Raw genomic sequence first — 26,493 nt, forward strand, 5'->3', positions numbered from 1 at the left:
TCGGTTTAGAATAGATGGGCTTCCTGGAGTTCTTAAGCTAGCTGTGTGGAAGGCACCAAGAGCTGTTGGGATATGGCCTAGATGAGTAATGTCCTGGCAGAAACCACCATCTTAGGCTAGGTGAAGTGACCCAGGATGGCTGGGGGGGGGGCATTGAGGGAGGGTACTCCCTGGTGAGATGGGCTTAGGAGTCAACGTTGGGGAACATGGGGTTCCCCTTTCTGAGAAGCTATGGATGCCAGTCCACCTCTGCAGGAAGCCATGGGGCCTGGGGCCAGCTGAGGGCATGGTGGGTTGCAAATAGCCCTGCTGTAGACACCTTTGTCTGTCTCTCACTAGGAAGCAGCTTGTCTCCAATCTGATTCCCCATCGCTGTGGCTAAGCTTCTCATCCTCCTTTATATACAGCTCAGCCTTATGAACACGAGTATTTATGAGTAGAAACGGGGAATGTGTTGTTCTATTTGTGATTTGGGGTCAGGACATTCCCAAAGGCTCTGCCTGGAAATCCCTGCCACTCACCAGTGCGCACTCCTTCCCCGCAAACCGGTCAGTGGCCACCATTCCACCCTTGGAAAAGATGTAGGAATTAACTGTCCTGGGACTTTAGTGGTGGGGAATGAGGGGACTTGGTTGCTGGTGTCATATGCTGGCGCCTGTGCTATCCTGTGGAAGGCTGCTCCTCCATGATTTTTCTCCCTGCTCAGCCGTGTCCTGCTGGACTCTTCCCCTATGGCCCCATAAACCCCTGCTTCTGTGTCATCATTTTAGTCTGTGGAAGTTGTAGGTTGGGGACAAGGGGTTTGTCCTGATGAGAGATAGTCAAAGGCATCCCCAGCAGATGTCTGATGAAGGACTAAGACTTCCCAGGTGTCTTCTCAGGGCCCTGCTCACTCAAGGTAATGCTGGCAGAACTGGTGTGATCAGGCACCATGCTGACTCGGGATCACAGTATCTCCCACCCACCTCTGGGGACACACCACTTGTAAGCGGCTAGCTCTTTTAAACTTCCAGGTTTCCAGACTTGGGGACCTGTTCTCGGTTAGCTCCAGGTGGAGACTGTTCCCAGGCAGTGGGGTGGGGCACTTGGTGAGGCATGGTTAGGCATCTCCCATGAGGCCTGAAAGGCCATTGGCTGATGATGAGAGGGGCGGAGGTGGGATGCACCATAAGCCCCACGACTCTTCTCCTTTACAACCAGAATGCTTGCTGGTCACCTCGAGGCTTAAGGAGTCAGTAGAGACAAGCCATGTTAGAAGACCCGAGTCAGGGAGCAGGGGCCAGCCATGAAAAGAAGATGGATGTTTCAGCACAGGTCCCCAAGGAGGACAGCACACCTGAGATCGTCATGGTAAGCCAGGCCAAGAAGCAGAGCCCCACACTGTTCCTAATGTACGTGGAGGGACGGGACGTGAGCCCCTGGTCGTAGAGGTCACACAGCATTGTTGAAGAAAGGGAGACAGGTTTGGGCAACATGTATAACAAAGCGTCCCAGAGAGAGTATCACAGGGTCATGGGATTATCTTTTCCTGAGAAGGGAATTTTCAGAAAATGGCATTTTTAGGATGGCAAGGTGAAACAGGAGGCCCCCTGAGTTCTCAGGCGCCCCTAAAGCCTACGCTTGTAAGGAACTTGACCCCTGTCACTGGCAGACTGTTCATTGCTCTCCTGGAGTAGATGGCTTGCTGGTGCCAGGGTTTTCTCGGGACTAAGGACAACCCTGAGTTGGAGTTACACTTTGCATCTCAAATGTCTCCCGAAGATCACAGGTGTTAAACTGACTGCACCTGGCCATGCTATTGGCAGAGGGCAGAGACAGGTGTAATTAGTAATTAGTGTAGTTAGCTGGGTCATTTTGTTATGCTCTTAAGGGGGCTGCTGACATCTCAGCCCACTCTGTGTCTCTGTGTCTCTGTGTCTCTGTGTCTCTGTCTGTCTGTCTGTCTGTCTGTCTGTCTGTCTGTCTCTCTCTCTCTCTCTCTCTCTCTCTCTCTCTCTCTCTCCCTGGTTGTCCTAAAGTGCGCACTTTTGCTCTGTCACTTTGATCTGCACTTTTGCTCTGTCACTTTGATCTGGCCACAGTGTTCCTGTTTCATCACTGGCCCAAAGTGCTGGAGCTCAGCAAGCATGACCTGCAAGCTTTGCACAGAAGCCTAAACAAAACCCTGGTCCTTACAGGTCGGCATTCTGTGACAGGGAGCTGACTGACACAGTGGAGCCTCTGCCAAGAATCTCTTAGAGAACACACTTCTGGATTTGGAAACTTAACACTGTTCTTCACTGGAGATTCAAGGACCCCAATTCCATGTGTCCCCTGGGAACCCTGTCTCTACCCGGAAGATCTGAATTGCTGGTTGCATTTTTGACACTTTTTGTTGTGGAGGAATATCACACCATGCCCTCATCAAAATCTACAATTAACATGTTAATTAAAAAACAAATTTTTTAGGTACTATCACATGTGGAAGAAGGGTCCAAGGGTTAGCCCTGGTTGGCAGAGGTGCACGTCAGGTCCCTGCACGCTCTGCCATCACACTTCTCTGCCCCAAACCCCCCAAAGCTAGTGTTAGTAGCAGAGTGCCCAGAAAGGAAGAAGACACTAAAACTATGATGCAATCACTTGCTCATTGTCTCCGGCACTGGATGAAGTGGTATGGTCATCAATTTCTTCTCCGATGTGTACCAGTCTCCCTTTAAGACTCAGTGCATCTGTGGTGCGGTCTTACTCTTGGGAGATAATCCCTAGGGAAGGAAAGAGAGTTTTTCTCTTCACCACTGAAAGAAAACAAGACAGGCTTCTTTACACAGCGTGCTCTCTGTGTCTGTCTCTTTGTGTCTGTCACTCTCTCTCTCTGTGTCTCTGTCTCTGTCTGTCTCTCTGTCTCTTTATCTCTTTCTATGTCTCTTTCTCTGTCTCTCTATGTTTATCTGTCTCTGCCTCCCTCTCTCCCCCCCCCCCCACCACACACACATACACACACACACTCACACACTCCTCAGGGCTGACATTACCCAGAGAGGTGGCTTGGAGCTGTGTTGGGACACCCTTGTCAACACTGAGCAGGAGATCCTTTGCAATGTGGCAAGAGAAAGGACAAACCCTGGAGGTCTGGGGCAGCATCTAATGGGAAAGCAATGGGGAGGTGTTTCTAGACCAGACCTTGTTAGCCACAGTAGCATCCACGTGATAGATGCCACTGTCCTGTGATGGGCACAGGGGCCTCTGTCTCCCTGGATCTGCCCTTGAGGGTAGAGAGGCAGAAGAGCACGCCCCTCAGTCAGTTCTTACCGCTTGCCTGTTGGCCATCAGCTCTTCAATCCTCAAGCCAGGAAGCACATGGGAGCGGCCGATGCTGATGTCTCACGGCAACTATTGTGTGTATGGTTGGGTTTATAGATTAAGATGAACAGATATCACAATAAAATTGCCACCCTGTAATATAGAACCAACACACACTGACACACATCACACACACACACACACACACACACACACACACACACACACAAATTAGCAGACACAAAACCTAGTTGCATTTTGCAAGTAATACCCTTCATGCTGGACAGTCTCCATTGTCAGATGATAAGCCACGGCGATTGTGTTTCGGTCTCTGGGGAAATGACACAGGCCCAGAGAGCTTAGATGGCCTCTCTGAGGTCTCCCAGCAAGGAAGTGGGGAAGCCAGGACTAGGGTCTGGGTCTTAGTCATTTTCAGACTCATGGTGGCAGCTCCTTTTTGACTGTCCCCAAGAGGAAGGCTGAGGAGAGCAGTGGATTTCTTTCACAGACATGTTCTAGCCATCCCTATGCCTCACCATGCGTGAGATGCAGCTGGGGCACGTGCAGTCAGTCCTGGAAGACACACTTGGTAATGATGGCTGAAGCTGTGGGCATCTGGCTTTCTCTATGGAGGTGAATGGCATCCCCGAGGTCCCCAATCTCTCAGGGGACAGACTCTGTTTTGGGGGACGGTACTCCCACAGGGTGCCTGAGATGTGCCTATCACTCTCTTTCCACCCCAGGGGCTGCAGAAGCAGATCTGCGACCTTGCAGCAGAGCTCACTAGACAGGCATCCTGGTGGTGTGCAGCGCACAGAGACCTCCAAAGCCAGATTGATGCCTTGATGAAGGAGAACCAGGAGCTCCGTGAGGAACTGAGGGCTTTGAAGCAGCAGGGAACGGAGGACCCAAAGTCCCCTGAAGCCTCAGCACCTGCAGCAGAGGCAGCCAACACTCTGGTACAGCAGATTTTCTGCATTACAGAAATAGCAGCTTACAGGCATGCTGTCTCAGCTGGGTATCCTGTGAGGGCTTACTGTGTGTCCCTCAATTGTAAATCACACAGAAGTCACGGTGAATCTTGACTGGGCCTTCCTGGGAGCCTTGGGGACAGAGCATGTCCCCACCCTGTCTCCAGGACTCTCACAGGCTCAGATGGGACAGCTGCACACATGGCCTGGCCTCCTCAGGACTCCAGGTTCCTACTTTACCTTAACTGATGTGCTGGATCCTGTCATTAACTCCTCCAAGGCACAGGGGGAGGCAGGACCAGATCTAACCCTGTAATGTAGTTGGAGCTGGCTGCTGTCACTGCTGGAAGCTGGGAGGGGTCCTATGGGAGATTTTATATAGATGTTGCTACCATGTTGTCCCCACTACCCCTTGCTCACGTGGGCAAGAAAGGTGTCATTCCACATCTCTATCTGATATCAGGCTGTCCTTGCCGTGAAGTAATCACTCATGGGCGAGTTCTTAAATGCTCATTGACTGCACAATGTGACTGGCTAAAAACAGCATCTGCAACACAAACACACATCTTTGAGCAACAGCAACTACAAATAATGCTCTGAATGCCAGTTTTAAAATTTCCCAGGGATACCTGTATTCAAACACAGTTCTAGGAAGAGTGTGCAAAGATCTGGCATGTGTAGACATGTGGGTGAAGTGCAACACTGTAAAGTTAGCACTGGAGACATGGTGTTGAAGGTTCACACTGCCCCTTCCTCCTCAGAGGACAATGCACCTTGAAACACCAACCTCACACTTGTAGACAGCCTCCAGCGCAGGAAGAAAAGGTCTTTGGCCAGCTGTGAGTGTTGGGTAACCCAAGGCCTTCTGATTTAAGTGGGCAAACCATATAATGCGGAAGATAATATCCCCAACTAGACATTTTATCCCACCAAATAAATCCTCCAGTGCCAGGAATGGATTACATCTTGTTGAGTCATTGGCCAGAGGGGAGCCGTGGAACTCCCCAAATGTAACAGGCCGTTGTTAACACTACTGGTTGTTCTCAACAACCTGATGGTAAGGCTCTGTTCCTGAAGACACAATATCCTCACCGAAATGGAGAAATGGAGCTGTTGCCCATCTAGAAGCTTCTCCCCTACTGACTAGCACTCCTGGTGCTCTAAGGTCCCCAGCATGCCACCAGAGGAGAAAGCTAATCGCCAATATCATCCATGACACACCCATTTACCTAAACAGAGACCGCCTGCAAGATGTATCAGTGCAGTCGTGGCCCGAACATTATGGGAGTCACCAGCCGCTTCTTCACTGAACTTAAGGCCCACTGCAGGAAATGGAACCCACACCTGACACTGATAAACTGACCACGAAACTGGGACTAGATAGGTCCTGTGTCTAGGAGAGCGCCAAACACAATTATCCTGTAAAGGAACACGTCAATAAAGTGAGTCCTGATAACACACTGCTCTGTCCATAGATGAGAGCCTGGCCTGAGCCGCATCAGAGGCATCTCTTCTCACAGTAGATAGTAGTTAACCTAGAAGAGCACAAACGGGCAAGGTGGAGAGCGAGGCTTTGAGGCTGCCATCATCACTCCCCTACCCTCCCGATGGGGAAGAGGGGCGGGAAGGTTGTAGAAGCCAGAAGTGATGGCTGACTACACAGAAACAGCCTCACGCAGACACAACAGGGCTGCTACACCATGAACTCACAGAGACTGTGACAGCACCAAGACCCGCACAGGCTCAACCTGGAAGGAATCCCAGCACTGAGGAGGGATGTGGGCACAGGGTGCTATTTACAAACAGTACCAGCTGGAACCCGTTCCTCATTGGGGTGTCGCTGGGTGTGTCAACCACACTCCAGGGCAGGTTCTATGCCCGGGAGTAGTTGACCAACACAAAACAAATCCCATGGGGTTTTTTTGTTTGGTTTTCTGTGTGTGTGTGTGTGTTTTGGGGGTTTGTAGTTTTTCCTTTTATCTAGTTTGTTTTGATTTTCATTTTGTTTGTTGAGAGAGAGAGAGAGAGAGAGAGAGAGAGAGAGAGAGAGAGAGAGAGAGAGAATATGAAGACAGGCAGGGGGCAGGTAGGGAGGAAGGGAGGATCTGGAGGGAACTGAGGGAGGAGAAAGAACATCATCAAAAGATATTGTGTGAAAACCTTTAAGCAAACACTGTGAAAGTGTTGTGTATTTCCTACTTCCCAGCATGCTCCTCTGAAGTCCTGTGATTTAAAGACAGGAGGGCAAGAGTTGTTTGGTCCTAATCTTTGGGGTCCTGTGATGGTCTGGAACTGATGGTAGCCAGAAGCAGGAAGCAGGAAGCAAGCGCTGGTCACAGGTGTCTGAGCCACAGTGTAGTATCACCAACACGCAGGGAGTCCAGTCCAAGTCTCTTAGCTCAAGCCATTATTAAGGCGTTCCAATATTAGTGAGCAGATTAAAGTGTGACCTGCCCGCCTCACTGTGCTCTTTAAGCCTGAGCACCCCTGCCCTCAGGTGTCCTTGCCTGCCTGTGGTGGGTGTGCAGTTGTTGCTTTTCTGCAGGGGGCTCCCGTGTGCGTGGTTTTGCTGCTAGTTTGGGGGCCACAGCAGAACAGATTATGAGCAATCAATTATCTGAATGTAAGCAGACTGCTTGGCAGATACGTGCGTGAAGGGAAATAGTGGCTGGGTCAATCACTAAGCTACACTTCAAAACCGATGATTTTAAAAAATAGGACTAAGGCTAGAAACTTGCTTTTCTTGAAATTTGTTAAATTTGGTTTTATGCCCTTTATTCGCCCTCTCTAGACTACAGATTGTAAACCCTTTGTAGATTACAATCTACAGAGTGCAATGGCTCTGATCTGAGACTGGGGGAGGGTTTCTGAGACCAGCTTCTCTCCTGCTCCCTTGGTCAAGTGACAACATGGGGTTGTCATAGTCCAGGACACTTTGGGGCAGTCGTATTGATATTGATACAAACCCCCCACATTTGTTTCTAGCCGGTGTACATAAGGATAGAGGGCATCGATTCAGACGAAACAACATCTTGGGATGACAGAGACGATGCTCCTTCTGGAAGTCTTCAAAACAGGAGCACAATGGCCACAGGAGGATCAGAGTCCTCAGAGGAAAGACTGTCCTTCATGTCTTTGCATAAGAAGGTGACCTTAGGAACTTGTACTGTTGAGTATAGTCTGTCCGTCCTGCCCTCTCCTCCTCCTCTCTCTCCCCTTCCGTGTGTGTGTGTGTGTGTGTGTGTGTGTGTGTGTGTGTGTGTGTGTGTGTGTGTCCATAGTGGCCAGAAGAGGGTGTGCTAGATTCCCTTGAGCTAGAGTGACAAGTGGTTGTGAGCCATCCAACATGAGTGTCATGTTGTGAGCCAAACTGGGGCCCTCTGAAACAGCAGCAACAGCTCTTAACCAGGGAGCGGCCCTGGGCCTCTCCCTCACCTTGTGAGACAAGTTCTCTAACTGAGCCTGGCCTTTCCCCTGACTCCTCTCTCCAGCCTAGGAAGCTTCAGGGATCTTCCTGCCTCTGTTTTCTGGGTGCTGGGATTACAGGTCACACCTGATCTCCTGTGGGTCCTACAGGCCTGAACTTTGATCCTCATCCTTGAACAGAAAGGAAAGCACTTTGCCAACCTCCCCGCCTCCCCACCTCCCCACCTCCCCACCTCCTCACCTCCTCACCTCCTCACCTCCCCACCTCCTCACCTCCCCACCTCCCCACCTCCTCACCTCCCCACCTCCTCACCTCCTCACCTCCCCACCTCCCCACCTCCCCACCTCCTCACCTCCTCACCTCCCCACCTCCTCACCTCCTCACCTCCTCACCTCCCCACCTCCCCACCTGCTCACCTCCCCACCTCCTCACCTCCTCACCTCCCCACCTCCCCACCTCCCCACCTCCTCACCTCCTCACCTCCCCACCTCCCCACCTCCTCACCTCCCCACCTGCTCACCTCCCCACCTCCTCACCTCCCCACCTCCCCACCTCCCCACCTGCTCACCTCCCCACCTCCTCACCTCCTCACCTCCCCACCTCCTCACCTCCTCACCTCCCCACCTCCTCACCTCCCCACCTCCCCACCTCCCCACCTGCTCACCTCCCCACCTCCTCACCTCCCACCTCCCCACCTCCTCACCTCCTCACCTCCCCACCTCCCCACCTCCCCACCTCCTCACCTCCCCACCTCCTCACCTCCTCACCTCCCCACCTCCCCACCTCCCCACCTCCTCACCTCCTCACCTCCCCACCTCCCCACCTCCTCACCTCCCCACCTCCTCACCTCCTCACCTCCCCACCTCCCCACCTCCTCACCTCCTCACCTCCTCACCTCCCCACCTCCCCACCTCCTCACCTCCTCACCTCCTCACCTCCCCACCTCCCCACCCCCTCACCTCCTCACCTCCTCACCTCCTCACCTCCCCACCTCCTCACCTCCCCACCTCCTCACCTCCCCACCTGCTCACCTCCCCACCTCCTCACCTCCCCACCTCCCCACCTCCCCACCTGCTCACCTCCCCACCTCCTCACCTCCCCACCTCCCCACCTCCTCACCTCCTCACCTCCTCACCTCCTCACCTCCCCACCTCCCCACCTCCCCACCTCCTCACCTCCCCACCTCCTCACCTCCTCACCTCCCCACCTCCCCACCTCCTCACCTCCTCACCTCCTCACCTCCCCACCTCCCCACCCCCTCACCTCCTCACCTCCTCACCTCCTCACCTCCTCACCTCCTCACCTCCCCACCTCCCCACCTCCCCACCTCCTCACCTCCCCACCTCCTCACCTCCCCACCTCCTCACCTCCCCACCTCCTCACCTCCCCACCTCCTCACCTCCTCACCTCCCCACCTCCCCACCTCCCCACCTCCTCACCTCCTCACCTCCTCACCTCCCCACCTCCCCACCTCCTCACCTCCTCACCTCCTCACCTCCCCACCTCCTCACCTCCCCACCTCCTCACCTCCCCACCTCCTCACCTCCCCACCTGCTCACCTCCCCACCTCCCCACCTCCCCACCTCCCCACCTCCCCACCTCCCCACCTCCTCACCTGCTCACCTCCCCACCTCCTCACCTCCTCACCTCCCCACCTCCCCACCTCCTCACCTCCTCACCTCCTCACCTCCCCACCTCCTCACCTCCCCACCTCCCCACCTCCTCACCTCCTCACCTCCTCACCTCCCCACCTCCCCACCTCCTCACCTCCCCACCTGCTCACCTCCCCACCTCCTCACCTCCTCACCTCCCCACCTCCCCACCTCCTCACCTCCCCACCTCCTCACCTCCTCACCTCCCCACCTCCCCACCTCCTCACCTCCTCACCTCCCCACCTCCCCACCTCCCCACCTCCCCACCTCCCCACCTCCCCACCTCCTCACCTGCTCACCTCCCCACCTCCCCACCTCCCCACCTCCTCACCTCCCCACCTGCTCACCTCCCCACCTCCCCACCTCCCCACCTCCCCACCTCCCCACCTCCCCACCTCCTCACCTCCTCACCTGCTCACCTCCCCACCTCCCCACCTCCTCACCTCCTCACCTCCTCACCTCCCCACCTCCCCACCTCCCCACCTGCTCACCTCCCCACCTCCTCACCTCCCCACCTCCCCACCTCCCCACCTCCTCACCTCCCCACCTCCCCACCTCCCCACCTCCCCACCTCCTCACCTCCTCACCTCCTCACCTCCTCACCTCCCCACCTCCTCACCTCCCCACCTCCCCACCTCCCCACCTCCTCACCTCCCCACCTCCTCACCTCCTCACCTCCCCACCTCCTCACCTCCTCACCTCCTCACCTCCCCACCTCCCCACCCCCTCACCTCCTCACCTCCTCACCTCCTCACCTCCCCACCTCCTCACCTCCCCACCTCCTCACCTCCCCACCTCCTCACCTCCCCACCTCCTCACCTCCCCACCTCCTCACCTCCCCACCTCCCCACCTCCCCACCTCCCCACCTCCTCACCTCCTCACCTCCTCACCTCCCCACCTCCCCACCTCCTCACCTCCCCACCTCCTCACCTCCCCACCTCCTCACCTCCCCACCTCCTCACCTCCCCACCTCCTCACCTCCCCACCTCCCCACCTCCCCACCTCCCCACCTCCTCACCTGCTCACCTCCCCACCTCCTCACCTCCTCACCTCCTCACCTCCCCACCTCCCCACCTCCTCACCTCCCCACCTGCTCACCTCCCCACCTCCCCACCTCCTCACCTGCTCACCTCCCCACCTCCCCACCTCCTCACCTCCTCACCTCCCCACCTCCCCACCTCCCCACCTCCTCACCTCCCCACCTCCTCACCTCCCCACCTCCCCACCTCCTCACCTCCTCACCTGCTCACCTCCCCACCTCCTCACCTCCTCACCTCCTCACCTCCCCACCTCCTCACCTCCCCACCTCCCCACCTCCTCACCTCCCCACCTCCCCACCTCCCCACCTCCTCACCTCCCCACCTCCCCACCTCCTCACCTCCCCACCTCCCCACCTCCTCACCTCCCCACCTCCTCACCTCCTCACCTCCCCACCTCCCCACCTCCTCACCTCCCCACCTCCCCACCTCCCCACCTCCCCACCTCCTCACCTCCCCACCTCCCCACCTCCCCACCTCCTCACCTGCTCACCTCCTCACCTCCCCACCTCCCCACCTCCCCACCTCCTCACCTCCCCACCTCCCCACCTCCCCACCTCCCCACCTCCTCACCTGCTCACCTCCCCACCTCCCCACCTCCTCACCTCCTCACCTCCCCACCTCCCCACCTCCCCACCTCCCCACCTCCTCACCTCCTCACCTCCCCACCTCCCCACCTCCCCACCTCCCCACCTCCTCACCTCCCCACCTCCCCACCTCCCCACCTCCCCACCTCCTCACCTCCCCACCTCCCCACCTCCTCATCTCCTCACCTCCTCACCTCCCCACCTCCCCACCTCCTCATCTCCTCACCTCCTCACCTCCCCACCTCCCCACCTCCTCACCTCCTCACCTCCTCACCTCCCCACCTCCTCACCTCCCCACCTCCCCACCTCCTCACCTCCCCACCTCCCCACCTCCCCACCTCCCCACCTCCCCACCTGCTCACCTCCTCACCTCCCTACCTCCTCATATCCCTACCTCCTCATATCCCTACCTCCTCATATCCCTACCTCCTCACCTCCCTACCTCCTCATATCCCTACCTCCTCATATCCCCACCTCCTCACCTCCTCACCTCCTCACCTCCCCACCTCCCCACCTCCTCACCTCCTCACCTCCTCACCTCCCCACCTCCCCACCTCCTCACCTCCTCACCTCCTCACCTCCCCACCTCCCCACCTCCTCACCTCCTCACCTCCTCACCTCCCCACCTCCTCACCTCCCCACCTCCCCACTTCCTCACCCCCTCACCCCAGGGGACACCCTGCTTTATCCCAGTCACATGAAGTCCAGCAAGAGCCCTCCCTTTGTTACTCAAAATGGGCTCAGGAATTTGCTAAACATAACTATGTATCTCTAGATTAGAAAACTGTCTTCATGCACTCCTTCAGCACTAAAACAAGAATAGAGCCGAAGTGATTTTTTTTTAACCTAGAATATGGGTAGGAACTTTCTACACTTTGCCAACTGCCTGAATTCAGGGAACAGAGCCCCATGCTCTTGGTAGAGAATGGCTGAAGTATGTGAACGTGGGCGTGGCTGTGCACAGCACCTGGTCACTGGTCCCTTGGCATTGCTGGGGCAGACGACAGGCTGGCTTTATGACTCTCTTTATGCCAGGTTATGCATCTGTCTTCCAAGTTCCTGCAGAGTCACCTTGGCAGAATATCACCAGAACCACCTTCTGACACCACATTCCTGGACACAGAGTCCTTACCTGGTGAGAAGGGCGAGGCGGCAAGGGACCAGTTGCTGCTGGATGCTCCCTGGGAGGGATGGCCACGGGGATCTGGGACTTGGCACGTGGGTGAGGCCACCTTCTGTCTGATTTCCACTTGAGCGTCTCCTTCCGTCTTGGTCCCCTCTAAGGACACCTTTGGCCAGTCCAGGCTGGCTCTCCAGGGCCATCCTGGGGCTTCTCTTTCTGCTTGCTGGCCGGTGATGTCACCTACCTGCTGGGTCAGGTTAAGGGTGTGGCCTAGGAGATGTTTACCCTATAATTACTGCAGACACATTGTTTCACTCACTTTCACAATCAGTGATGACACAGACACCTGATGTATATTACAACAGCCTTATCACCTGCAGTGCAACAGATATTAACTCCTAAACTGCCTTCCATCATATTCCAGCCTCCCTCCCATGCCACCTGCTTCTACTAGTTTCTATTTCAGCCTGATCCCACGCCTAATCCCAAAGCACTTGCTAACGTTGTTCGTCTGGGCCATTTCTTTCCATGTGGAACTTCAGAGTTGCTCCTCTTGGCCCACAGGGCTCCTTGCTACCCCATGGCCACACCCTCCACCTACTTCCTCCTCCTCTGTTACCTGTCTGCTTCTTCCTCCCAAGATTCTTCTCTCCTCAGAGTCCCAGAAGCCTCACCTGCTCCTTCCTCCTCGCCCAGGTGTAGGCCTTTTATTCTGCCAATCAGGGAGGCAAGGCTACACAGCAATGCTTGCGGTAGGACAGATGTGCTTGTCAGGGCAGTGACTGGATGTTGGAAGCCAGTAATTAGCATGAAAACACATAGCACCAGAGCAACTCCCACACCTCTTGCTGCACCACTTCCTGCCCAGCCCTTGCTTGACCTTCCTCTGAGCTACAGCTGCCCTCTCCTGTCTCTGTGGGTCGCACCTGCTGGCTCTGAGACCCCCCAGTGGCAGGAAGGATGCCTCCTCCAGCAGCTGTCAGTGGAGGCCATCACAGTACATACACTTTCTGGACACTGGGGCCTGGCCCTGGGTGTGCATGGCCTGTGCTGTGGAAACTTGGCTCAGAGCCTCGGCTGGCCGGCTCAGCTGCTCCCCCTTGTGGGCAGAGCGAGGACTCTCATTCACCGGCAGCCCAACTACCTGCCCTCCTGCACTGCCCTTGTCAGTCCTCTTTGACAAGTTCAAATGTCTGAGCTTAGCATGTTCTGCGCGTGGGTTAATTTTAACTTAACACGACCTAGAATAACCTTGGAAGAGCATCTTAACAAGGAAGTGTAAAGGTTGGCCTGTGGGCACGTCTGTGCTGAACTGTCTTGTGAACTGAATTGGTAGAGGAAGACCCTGCCCACAAGAACTGAATTGGTAGAGGAAGACCCAGCCCACTGTGGGCAGCGCCATTCCCTGGCCAAGGGGTCCTGAATGACACAAGAAAGGAGAAAGCTTCTGAGAGCGCAGGAAGTGCCACGCACTGTTCTGTCTGCTCTTGGCTGCGGGTGTGCCGCTCTCAGTTCCTGAGGGACGGTGGCCTTCCTGCCAGTTTCCAGCTGCCCCGGAGGCACAGAGCTGCTTCCCCACTGCCTGTTTCCTCCTCCATGTCTAGAGGGCAGTTGTCACTGTGGGTGACCACTGTGCGGTCCTATGTCCACCCCCTACTAGAGCAAAAGCAGCTTCCAGGCAGATGCCACCCTCTGCGAGCTTAGTTGTCCAGGCCACCGTCACAGGTAGTGAAAGCACAATCAGCAGAGAGGGTTGACTGTTTCCACCTGGCACCGCAGGATTTTAACACTTGTCAGGCCCTGGCATTCGTTCCCATAGTGGCCTCAGGGGGAAAAAGAGAATGCATTGGGAACTTAATTGGGCTTGGGACTCGCACTGGGAACACGGCACTTTCACTGTATATATACAGTCTTTTGGCAAGTGGTTCTTTGCTGTTCCAGACACGTGGTCCTCCAATCCAGAGAGTTCAGAAGGTGAGCTTATCATGCAGGCTCGAGCAAGCAGGTTCCACACAAGTTTTCCCCAGAATGCAGTGTGGCTGCAGGTAGGTGGGGGTTTCACCTGGCGGGGAGGCTGGGGTAGAAAAATCTGGAGGAGGTGGCAGAACCTGCTGCTCTGTCTTTCTGGTGAGCCCTGAAGGCTATGATGGCTGCAGATGTCCCCGACCCCCCTGGCCTCTGAGTGCGTTCAGCCTTTCCAATGAATAGAAACTGGCTTTCCTGCCACCATTGGAGGGGTTACATTAGGCTCATGGCCAAAGGCAGGCAAAGCCTCTGTGACTCTAAGGATCCAGAAGCCAAGGTTTTACTCTCCTTTTTATTTGCAATTCTCAGTGGAAAAGAATGGGGAAAAAAATCAAATGCAGCAGAAATACTCTAGATCCATGGTCAGTTACCTCCTAGCTATACAGTGTCTGAAGAGCATGGCAGCAGAACTAAGCCATTTTCTCCACAGGGGGAAAAAGTCATTTACTCCACAGGCTGAAAAGTTCTAGGTAGACAGTGGAAGGGTCCCCCAAAAGCAGTCAGTAACTTTTCCCAACATCCCAGCAAGGTGAGATGGGTTTAGTTCATTAGATTCCAGCCACCGATTGACCTTACAGCACTCAGAATTAGAACTTGGTAACTGTCACCATGCTCACCCTATGGACTATGGACGGAGCCCATGGGAGAGAGAAAACACCTTTTACAAACACAAACTTGGTCTCACGAGGCAGCGTCGACGGCCCCCGTAGTTCTCACAGCCGGGAACAGGAACAGAGGGCAGTGGTTACAACCTCACTACAAAATCTTCTGCCAAAGTCAGGACCCTGCAGAGAAGCGCCCTACGCCAGGGAAGCAAAGAAGGAACACGAGACACAGGAAAAGCGGCACCCGAACGGCAAGGTAAGTGTTTGCTGACGTAGTCTTTCCCTGCCCCGCCCCCTGAGCCGAGTAGACAGAGCCATGCAGACTGTCCTGGGGCTACGGGCTAGGCCGGCACAAGTCTCCTCATTGATGACTGGCTTGCTTGCAGCTACCTCAAGAAGCACTTTTGTCCCAGAGGTCTGCTGCCAGAGTGCTAAGGTTGTCTCAGGGAGGGGTGGGGGAGGGGTAAGCTGCGCAGGCCCCCATGGGAAACTGGGGCAATGACAGCACCTTTGCTTTCACACTCTTTAGCTGGAGTGTCTGCACTTCGTTTTGTTTTTGGAGCTTTGGGCTGAGTAGAGGAAAATCTTTACCCTTGAAAGCAGAGATCTCTTTGAGTAGATGAACAAGGCTGCTCGGCCTCATGGCTGTTTACTACAGTCTCCCCAACCCCCTTTCTTTTATTCCTCCTCCTCTTCCTCTTCCTCCTTCTCTTCCTCCTCCTCCTCCTCTCCCCATCACCTGATGTTTCATGATCCAGGGAGTGGACCACCTTGGCCTTGGGAGTCTGTTATCTGGGTTGTTGTCTGGGCTTTCTTTGTTGGCTAGCTCTCTGACTTGTTCAGAAGTGTTAGTTTTCAACTCTGATGAGTCAGCTCCTATATTTCCAGCTATTTTAAGCATAATTCTAACATGTGGCATAATTAGTTTTTAAAATATATGTATATTAACTCCTCAACTTGAGGTTACTTCCGCCAGTGTCTTTCTTCACACTGATCTTTCCCGGGGTGATGTTCTCTACTGAGAGCCCAGCAGTACGTGTCTGAACTTACTTATTTGCTGACTATTAACTTCGTAAAACCTTTAAGTAGTGTCTGAGTCCAAAGGATGAGATGGAAAAGACAAAACACGCCCAAGAGTTAATGTTTACATAGTAATCATGCAGTTTTGTCTGGAGCACGCTATCAGGATCCTCTGTACAGACTCATGGCAAATGCACAGCATCAACTTGAAAGAAGGCAGACACTAAGGAACAAATAATAACACTTATAATTGATAATCAAATTCAGGACAAGGATTGGAAGATCATCAGTATAGTGTGTGTGTGTGTGTGTGTGTGTGTGTGTGTGTGTGTGTGTGTGTAGCTGTTAGCGTCCACCCTACAAGACAGTCAGTGGGCAATGACTCTGAATACAAGGGAAAACAGCGGAACCTCAGTACCACACCTGTTGTAACTCTTCACCCATGGGTCTTGTGACCATCAAGGTGGAACAGGTGCTCAGCGATGGGCGAACTATCATCACCTTCCCAAATGGAACCATGAAGGAGATCAGCGCGGACAAGAGGACAACCCTCACCAGGTTTTTTAACGGCGACATGAAGAAAGTGAAGTCGGACCAGAGAGTGGTGCGTGCAGGGACACACTTGTATTGCTGTCCAGTCAGAGCCTTCCCAGTTACTAGCATCTCTTTTATAGCCGCCTGTTCTCTTGTTCTCCTGGTGTCAGGTGACGAGGGAAGGGAGAAGGTCAGGGATTTCTTGTTAATGAGAATTTTGTCAGTGGTATAGCATGTGAGTAAGATCCTTCATGGCCTCAGCCCACAGATCTGCACATCAGTGGTGTTCCCACCGCCCCAGCCCGCAGACTTGCACACCAGCGGTGTTCCCACCGCCTCAGCCCACAGATCTGCACATCAGCGGTGTTCCTACCGCCCCAGCCCGCAGACTTGCACACCAGCGGTGTTCCCACCACCTCAGCCCGCAGACTTGCACACCAGCGGTGTTCCCACCGCCTCAGCCCGCAGACTTGCACACCAGCGGTGTTCCCACCACCTCAGCCCGCAGACTTGCACACCAGCGGTGTTCCCACCGCCTCAGCCCGCAGACTTGCACACCAGCGGTGTTCCCACCGCCTCAGCCCGCAGACTTGCACACCAGCGGTGTTCCCACCGCCTCAGCCCGCAGACTTGCACACCAGCGGTGTTCCCACCGCCTCAGCCCGCAGACTTGCACACCAGCGGTGTTCCCACCGCCCCAGCCCGCAGACTTGCACACCAGCGGTGTTCCCACCGCCTCAGCCCGCAGACTTGCACACCAGCGGTGTTCCCACCGCCCCAGCCCGCAGACTTGCACACCAGCGGTGTTCCCACCGCCTCAGCCCGCAGACTTGCACACCAGCGGTGTTCCCACCACTGCCCCACCCTCCACTGTGAACTCTAGTTCTCCTGACCTGAGCTAAACTGTGCACCTAGGAAAACTGAACCAGAGAATCCTGGGAGACCTATTTAAGTGATGACTTTCAGGAACTCATGGGGCAAAGAGACGTGTTGCTTCACCTTGTGGGGAGGGGTGACAAACTTGTTTCTAAGGCGGCCGTGGTGGGGAGCATGGACAGACAGACAGGTGAGGGGCGACAGGGGGATGGGCTCAGTGCAGGCTGGGAGGGAAATCCGTGCTTTGAGACATCACAGAGGCCAGCAGGCGCCCCCCTCCCCAGGGGGCTGTCCAGGAGCTGCTGACTCCTTCCTGGGTCTCCTGACCTGCAAAGGGAAACAAGGTAGACATGCGGTGACAGAGACAGGAGCCGGTCCCTATGTCCGCCTGGCTTTTGGGCATGCCATTAATATAAAGAGTGTGCTTTAAAATCATGGCACAGAGAAGCCCCATTTGCTTTCTATTGCTGCAATAAACACCATGATCAAAAACAACTTGGGGAGGAGAGGGTTTATGAGACTTACATGTTGCCTTCACAGTTACTGACTGAGAGAAGTCACTACGGGAAGCTGGAAGCATGGAGGGGCACTGCTTACTAGCTTGCTTGTCTTGCTTTTTATACAACCCAGAGCCATGTGCTCAGGGGTGGTGCCACCCACACAGTGGTCCGGACCTTAACACATCAATCACTAATCAAGGATTTGCACCACCCCCAAGCTTACAGAGCAGTTGAAGGAAAGGCTCTTCTCAACTAAGCTTCCCGCTTCTCAAATAACTCTAGCCTGTGCCAAGTTGACAGACCAAGACACACTCCAATCCCAGAGCCACGGATGCACCAATGATACGACTCCATTAAAGACATTCTATCCTCTTCTCCCACTTCTGTGGATGGAGAGACACGGGGAGGACCGGGGTAGAGCAGCGGCTTCCTTCCACGTTCTTACTTTTCAGACAAGCACCCCATTCGATCCTGTCCTACCATGCAGCTGTGGTTGCTGTTCCCTGAGGGGGGTCTGGGCCTTGGTTAGCATCAGGAGCACCTGCCACCACCCAGCACTTATAAATGTTGGTCCCTCTGTCTCCCTGGAAACCAAGCAGACATGACTATTGGGGAGGCCAAGGTCAAACAGCAGCACACAAGGCGAGGTCCTTTGGTTGTCACAGTCGGCCACTAGTCTGAAAACTGTGGGGTTCATGGGACACTAGGGTTCACACAAGTCAGCACCAAATCTAGACCTCACCAGCTACAGGTCCCAAGAGGCGTGAAGGCTTCAGCAAGTCTCGAGTTAGAGGGTACTTAAGTACAAAACTGAGGACTAAGCCTCCCAATAACCAATAGTCATTGCTGGGGTGTCAGTGACTAGCTCCACCTCTTGTGTTCCACCACTGTGGAAGTGTGCCCACGGTTATGGTCAAGCCTCCCTCCCTTGCTGAGCCTATGGGAAGTAACTGACGAGGCTCACAGCTTAAGGGGAACTGCCCCCCCAACATGGGTTTCCTGCCTTCACAGATTTATTATTACGCAGACGCTCAGACTACGCACACAACCTACCCAGATGGTGTCGAAGTTGTGAAGTTTCCCAACAAGTGGACCGGTGAGTGGTGTCACCCTGTGCCTGCTGGCTCAGCCGCCCTGTATGCCATGTCGGGGACGGTAGGATTGTCCAAGCACTGGGCAGAGGGCAGCAGACATCAGCCTTTAGCTTCACCAAAGAGAAGTTCAGGCTGCCCAGTTAGATTTGTAAATTTTTTTTATTAAAAATCATTCTATGAAGTACATAGGGCAAAATTATACTGAAAAGTCATTTTTCACTTGCCTTAAGTCCATCATCCTGGATGCCCTGTGTTTTGTCTGGCACGCCTGTATTATTAAACTCGGTGGCACTGCCTGTCCTCCATTCCTTATCTCTCTAAACTGCCCGTCGCAGACACAACCTGGTCTGCCTGTCTCTGAACACATTACGTTTCCCCCTTTCATATTGATCCCATTTGGGTCCATTCTTTAGAACTGCCCTCTCATTCACCATTTTTCCCTTTAAGCCTCACATGCTCTTTATTGTCTTTCTTGGCTTGGTGACCTTCTTCGCTTCCTTCTGGTCCTTTTCAGGTCTACCTAGTGTCTAGACTAATTTCCCCTTCTCTTGTTTCATTTTCCTTTTCCCTTTATTCTCAAGTTAGTTTACACGTATCTGCCTCTCAGGCTTGTTCTGGTGACAGTTGGACCCTGACGTGGAGCTCAGTGTGGGGCCAGTCACAGCTGAGTCCTGCTGGTGCCATGCCCCCTTGCTTTTCCTGTTTGTCCCGTAGGGACGAATCCAGTGGCAATCATAGGCAGCGCAGGCAGGAGCTGCCCTACCAGAAAGCCTTCTGTTTGCTTCTGTCAGGTGCCCCAGGCACTGCAGCCTAAACTTCCTGTTAGCTTCTTGGTGAGAGTAGCCCAGGCCCAACAGGTCCCAGGACTGACTATGCCGAGCCTACTTCAAGGTCCGTAGCTGCAGTTTTCTCTCGAGAGAACTCAGAGGAGGTAGGAATACTCCTTGGTGATCAGCACTTGACAACAGGTAGCTTGGTGTTGTTGTTATTGTTGTTTCTGGTTCACTTTTCTTTGGGAATCGCACTTCCCTGGGCTCAGGCCCTGTCTCTAGGCACAGGCTGTGTGTGCTGGATCTGCACAGCTACAGAGCCGAGCTTTGTGCGCACCATGATCAGCAGGTCAGCAGGCACCACCTGAGCAAGGGAAGCATCAGTCCGGATCCGCTTTTCAGTGACTTCTGCAATGGCTATTCATCTGAAATAGTGTGTGTGTGTGTGTGTGTGTGTGTGTGTGTGTGTGTGTGTGTGTGATCCTACTTTTCATTAGTCGGGGAGTTCATAAACCTTGACATAGGGCAATGACAAGGCAGAATGAGCCGTTGCTGACCAGGCTGCCCTCTCGGCTGTGTGGCGCCTAAGCCAGGCACAGTGCTGCTGAGTCCAGCTGACTCTACTGTCTTAGTCTTAACATTCCAGCCCGTGCTACTGTGGTTGTCACAGGCTGGTGAGCACACGGGTGGGCAGAGACCAATCACCTCTTCAGTAACTCTTGGCATGCACTTGGCGTTGAAAAATTATGCTTGGTTGTTCGCAAAGGCTCTACAGGGTGGCTGGTGGGTGTTAGCCAGGTCTGGTGAAAAAAAGGAAAAGGTTTGATAGTCCTGTCTGTTTTTTGAACCTCAGATGGTCTATGTGGAATGTCTCTATTGTGTCACGTACCTGTAAAGCAGGCTCTGAGTCCCCTCACTGTCCATGCGTGTGGTTTGCATCCTCCAAAACATCTTCCTGTGACAGTTCAACAGCAAACATCACAGTTTCCTGCGGACCCCCCTTGCCAATTTTTGGGTGCACCTGTGTACCTGTGTATCTGTGTGTTCAACGAAGTTCAGCAAAGACTCGTGTTGATTCTGTGCCAGGCAGGGGACTCTGAGATTCTCAAGCTATTGAATGGGAGACAACCCCGACCCCTCCAGGGCACCGCACCAACATCGCCACTTAGCTTTCTAGACTTTTATGCTAACAAACATTTCCCGCATGGAGTTATTGCTTGGGAGTCAGATTCCACACCACACGCATCTCCTGAGTATAGTTCACACTCCTTTTTGTTTGCCAATAACTGCCAGTCATCGACCAACACATGTGCACAGAGCCCTCGGACATCAGAAGGACACATGGAAACCAGTCAACAACATTTCACTTGGACGCTTTTTCCTGTTTTCTGCAATTGCACACTGCAAAGCACTCTGCGCCATGCTCACGCACTGTCATCAGACCCTGGCTAGTGTGTGATCTGAGGGGCTATCGTGAGTGCTACGGCATGCTCCACAATGAGGCGCTGTCTCCACATTATCAGTCACTATGACTGATAACGATCTATCTTGCCTTTGAAAGTAAATACGCAACAGTAGAAGCATTGTCAACAATGTCCCTGTTACTTTTTCTTTTAACTGTTGTGGCCAGATATTTGACCAAAAGCAACAAGAGGAAGGGAGAATTTATTCACAGATCAGAGAAATGCAGTCCCCCTGTGTGTTGGGAAAGGTGTGATGGCGGGAGTGTGCCACGGCTGGTCACCTTGCAGGCTGGAGGAGAAACATGTGTTCTGGTGCCTCTAGCTCCCCCTTCCAGGTCAGCCTGGAACTGCAGCAACGGGACAACCCAGCACCACAGAAGGATTTTCACCACAAGTCCACAGCCCAGAAAAATAGCAGATCCTGAAATGTTGTTGTTATTGTTGTTTTGTTTTTCAAGACAGGGTTTCTCTGTATAACCTTGACTGTCCTGGACTTGCTTTGTAAACCAGGCTGGCCTCGAACTCACAGAGATCCACCTGCCTGTGCCTCTGCCTCTGCTTCCCGAGTGCTGGGATCAAAGGCATGTGCCACAACCGCCTGGCTCAGATCCTGAAATTTTAATTCGGTTTCTACCAAAGGCGTATCACTTTTATTCATCACCAAGTAGAAAAAGCCCACAGACTGTTAGGCATTGGAGACCATCTACACTACTGCTGAGCCTGACTCACTGACCCACGGGGGCACTGATGTGATGCCTGCCAATCCTGACCACAAACTCATAAGACTGAAAAAAAAATAGCTCTTCCTCATTGATATTTTAACGTGGGTCATTTAGATTCAACGTGGCTTCCAAATGCATTCAGTATAACACCTGCTTTGAAACAACATGTTCCGCAGAAAAATTCTACCCGGACGGCTCGAAGGAGACCGTGTTCCCCGACGGGACAGTGAAGCAGCTTAAAGACGGGTGTGAGGAGACCGTGTTCCCCGACGGGACATCTGTGACAGTAAAAAGGTCAGCGACCCGCCAGACAGTGCGAACTGAGGCTCCGCCCCTGGGCAGAGTGTCCCATAACGTATCCACGGCCATTTACATGTTTGCGAAGGGTTCAGCAACATTTAAATACAGCACCGGGGACTGGGGGGATGGCTCAGCCGTTAGCTGCTCTCTCGGAAAGGACACACACAGGCTCGATTCCCAGCACCCACGTGACAGCTCGCAGCCACTTGTAACTCAGTTCCAGGGGACCCAGTGGCTTCCTCTGACTTTTCCATGGGCACCAGGCACTCGTGTAAGTTCCCAGATATGCATGCGGGCGAACATTCATACACATAAGAATGCATAAATATTAAAAAAATGACACCAAGTTCAAAACTCTTTATAGAGAATATGAGCAGAGACGTAGAATTTTGTGCCCCAAGACTGTGCTGTGATTGACAGGGACAAAGGCAGCCCCAGAGTTCACATCACCAGCTAAAGATGTCTCAGGACGTGTCACTGGTGTTAGGTGACACATGCCAGTGTGTAGGCTGGCCAGCCTTGAAGGCAGTCTTCAGCTTCCGTGTCTTTAAAGCTGTGTAGAAGCATGAATCTGTTGCGGCACGTATATTAGCAAGGATCTGAAATGCAACGAAATGCTATTGCCTGGGCAAGAGCTCAGTAAACTCACCTTTGATGCTCCCAGTATCCCCTGACCCATGCTTCCTCCAGACCTTACCTCGTCAGCCCCTCCCCTGTGCTCAGCATCTCTCCGCTCCCTTCCCCCCACCCGTCTATAGCTCCCACAGCTCCCTTGGTGGTGTCAGCACAATGCTTAGTACCCAGGATCCTTTTGGTTTTGTTGCTGTGACGAACTGGGCAGTCCTGCTGCCTCTGCACACCCCATCTCCCTCGCAACACTCTGCCCGCCTGCTACCTCGCACCCTGCCACCTCGCAGCCCCCCATGCAGCTCCCTCATGCCCCCCCACAGCTCCCTCGCGACCTCCTCACGACCCCCCAGCTCCCTCGCGACCTCCTCATGACCCCCAGCTCCCTCGCTAGCCCTAACCCCTAAGCTCCCTCGCGCCCCGCCCCTCCCAGCTCCCTTGCTCTTCCCCTCCCCCAGCTCCTCCTCGCCCCCCACCTTCCTGTGCTCGGGACAGCCTGGGCTTCTCCAGTCTTTCCAATGCTTCCCTGCTCTTGCCCCAGACAGTCTCAACTTCCTTTCCCAGGGGAGACTGGGGATTTGGTGGTGTCCTGCATTCCCAGTCCTTCCATGCTCACACAGTTGGCTGCTCCGTGCCTCCACTCACCAGCACGCCCCTGTTCTACAGGAACGGAGACAAAACCATCATGTTCAGCAACGGACAGAAAGAAACCCACACAGCCAGGTTCAAGCGGAGGGAATTCCCAGACGGCACCAGCAAGACCGTGTACTGCAACGGCTGCCAGGAGACCAAGTATGCGTCAGGGCGGGTCAGGGTCAAAGATGAGATGGGAACTGTCATCCTGGACTGGAAGTAACGCATCCACCTGACTCAACATCAGGCACTAAGCACCGAAACAGGCAAAACAACTCACACTGATAGATGCCCCCCCTGACAATCCTGGAGATGCCCTACACATCAGAGGCAGAGAGGCATCCAAAAACTGAAAAAGACCATGGTGTCTACACGGTAGGCAGGCATTGGCCAAGCAAAATGTCTACTTCTACAGCTTTTTAGAGTCCTCATAAGTGGGATCCAGGTGGCGGGGTAGGGGTGGGGGTGGGGGTGGGGGTATCTTCCCTGGTGCTGGTGTATTCATAGGCATGATTTAACCATCCTGAAGTGTCTAGACAGAGCCTCGGGTAGCATTCTATCCCATAAATTCACATAATTATGATCTGTCAATCATCAAGGACATGAGCAAAAGCACAGATAAAAACAAACACAAGATCATCTTGGGCCACGCCTCCTATTTGTTCCTGTGCGTCTGTCAGCTGTCCCCTCCTTTTGTGGGAGCACTCTGCTGTGCCATAGCCAAGACTTCTCCGTAGCCGGGGGCAGCAGCCAATCCCAGCAGACAGTTGCCAGTCCCCCTTGGCCACCCTGTTCCAGTCCCTGCACTGTTCTGGGACTGAGGCTTCAGAACCGCTGTGGAGGGCCTTCTCTTGTAAGGAGGAGTCTGGGATGTCGGTTTCCCAGTGTCCTCCCCACCTCACTGCTTCAAGGTGAGTAGATGCTGAGAGCCGGTGGGCGTGTCTTCCTGTGGCTCCTGTCACCCTCCTTTCCCCTGGTTCACCTTTTGATGTCGATGAGGCAGGTGCACTTGCCTCCTTTGTTGGCGGAGGATCTACAAGGAAGGGAAATCATCCTCCAGTTCTGTGCTCGACTCCCACTGTTAGACCAGACACCAGAGTAAAAGACGACATTGTTTCCTTAAGTGTCCTGTGCTCTAGAGTCTTATATATCTTGGGCAGGGACTTTGCAGCGAGGGTCTGTCTCTTCACAGTGAGCTGTTACACCCCCCATGGCTCCTGTGAGCTGTGGGTGCTCCGTGAGGGTCTCACTGCTGGGATTCACAGTCAGCAGCTGATTACGTCCTCATGTTCTTTTGAAAATTGGTAGGGGATGCTAGAAACAGGGCTCACAAAAGCACGACTTCCAAAGCCCCGCCCAGACTACCTTCCGCTCTCTGTCACAAAGCTAGCTCTGCAGCTTCATGTGCCCACAGTGAGCTGGCTGGCCTGCCCCACCTTTCATACCCAGCTTGGGTCAAGTCTAAGCAAAGTGAATTGTTCAGGCTGCAGAGGACACCTGGGCTGAAGTTTCAGATTATGTGGCTCACCTCCTCCCTCTGTGCCGTCCCCCTGACCCTTTGTCAAGTTGACACACAAACGTAACCTTTCGGTTCTTGTTCATCTGCAAGATCACACACTAGCATCAACATCACAATATAAAACACCTTACAAAAATTTTTAAAGTTCCAAATTCAAACACTTTTAAAATTCAATCTCTTTTTAAAAAAAAATACAAAGTCTCTTTTAAAAACCTTACATCTCTTTTAAAACTCTGAGATATTGTAAAATCAAAAAATAAGTTAAATGCTCTCTTACTTCAAGAGGGAGGAACCAGGGCACAGTCACAACCTGAACAAAGCAAAACTGAACTCCCAAAGTGTAAATAACTCAAGGTCCAGGGCCTGGGATCCACTCAGGGTCTTCTGGCTCCTCCAATGGGCTAGGTTCACTTCCGGCTCCACCCTCTGAAGCACTTCCGGCTCCGCCCTCTGCAGCACACACAGCTTGGTTTTGAGGTTCCTGCTGCCTCCATTCCGCGGCCGCTGCTGTTCTTGGTGGGCATCCCATGGCCCTGGCATCTTTTGCTGCAGCTGGGCAGCACTTTCACAGGTAGCCTCTCCTAGGTTCTTCTCACGGTGCCCTGCCTTGGAGGCTCTCGACAGACCCCTTCATGCCTTCAAAACCGGCTCCACCTGGATGCCTCTCAACACTAGCAAGTTCAGCTGCCAGAGTGAGGCACAACCTCGGCAGCCTCCGGAGCACAGCTTCTGTGTGCTGACTCGCAGGAAACACTTGCCAGAAGGTTTCACCTCCATAGTGCTGGTCTCTTCTTAATCGCTGCTGATTTCTCCACTCCAGCAGACCAGCATCAAGTATCCCGGCAACGCAGCAGTTTCACTTTTGTAATTCTGATCTCTTGTTAATCACAACTGATTCTTTGGCCCCAGCTAACCAGAACCACAGAACTTTTATTCAAAATACCAAATGGTCCCAGTAGGGCCTTTCCACTTCCCTCTGAAACTCCACAAGCCGGGCCTCCACCCTAGCGCTGCTCTCAACCCTCCTGCTCCCGAGGCTCCTACAGAGCAGCGCACTGAGCTCTCAGCACTCAACGTCTTTTCTAGCCCAAAGCTCCACAGTCCTTCCACAGTCCTCCCAAAGGCAGTATGGTCAGGCCTGTCACAGCAGTGCCCCACTACGCTGGCACCGACTTGTCTTAGGTCTTCTGTTGCTGTGACAAAAGAAACGCCATGACCAAAGAGCAACTTGAGGAGGAAAGGGTTTATTTGGCTCACACTTCCACACTGCAGTTCATCAGCAAAGGAAGGCAGGACAGGACCTCAAACAGAGCAGGAACCTGGAGGCAGGATCTGATGCAGAGACCATGGAGGGATGCTGCTTACCGGCTTGCTCCACATGGCTTGCTCAGCCTGCTTTCTTAGAGAACCCAGGACTACCATCCCAGGCATGACAGCACCCACAACAGGCTGGGGCCCCCTCACACTGATCACTAATTAAAATTCTCAGCCGGGCATGGTGGCGCACACCTTTAATCCCAGCATTCAGGAGGCAGAGGCAGGCAGATCGCTGTGAGTTCAAAGCCAGCCTGGCCTACAAAGTGAGTCCAGGACAGCCAAGCTACACAGAGAAACTCTGTCTCGAAAAACAAAAACAAAAACAAAACAAAACAAAACAAAACAAAACCAAAAAAAACAAAAAACAAAAAAACAAAAAAAGAAAAAAGAAAATTCCCTGCAGCCAGATCT

General features: G+C 53.7%; 1 protein-coding gene and 1 long non-coding RNA gene across 3 annotated transcripts; one reads left to right on the forward strand and one right to left on the reverse strand.

Annotated features, from left to right (window-relative positions):
- Positions 1–23,885, forward strand: LOC311593996 (centrosomal P4.1-associated protein-like). 2 transcript variants are annotated; one of them, XM_084775430.1, is made up of 11 exons: positions 1–120; positions 1,201–1,350; positions 4,023–4,238; positions 7,236–7,397; positions 11,990–12,089; positions 14,019–14,122; positions 14,880–14,963; positions 16,191–16,331; positions 18,649–18,733; positions 21,863–21,980; positions 23,280–23,885. In XM_084775430.1, exons 2-11 carry the CDS (start codon positions 1,249–1,251, stop codon positions 23,467–23,469), a joined length of 1,302 nt encoding a protein of 433 aa, XP_084631556.1. In that variant the 5' UTR covers positions 1–120; positions 1,201–1,248; the 3' UTR covers positions 23,470–23,885. The 2 variants fall into 2 exon arrangements, with proteins under 2 accessions (XP_084631556.1, XP_084631557.1); XM_084775431.1 differs by having other exon boundaries at positions 12,011–12,089.
- LOC311593997 lies at positions 22,329–23,348 on the reverse strand. The gene is made up of 2 exons (XR_014777895.1): positions 23,259–23,348; positions 22,329–22,585 (listed from the first exon to the last, which is right to left on the reverse strand). It is a non-coding gene; the product is annotated as an uncharacterized lncRNA (long non-coding RNA).
- Positions 23,886–26,493: the final 2,608 nt, after the last annotated feature.

Source organism: Acomys minous, assembly GCF_964271855.1.
Source record: "Acomys minous genome assembly, chromosome: 3".
Taxonomy (NCBI): domain Eukaryota; kingdom Metazoa; phylum Chordata; class Mammalia; order Rodentia; family Muridae; genus Acomys; species Acomys minous.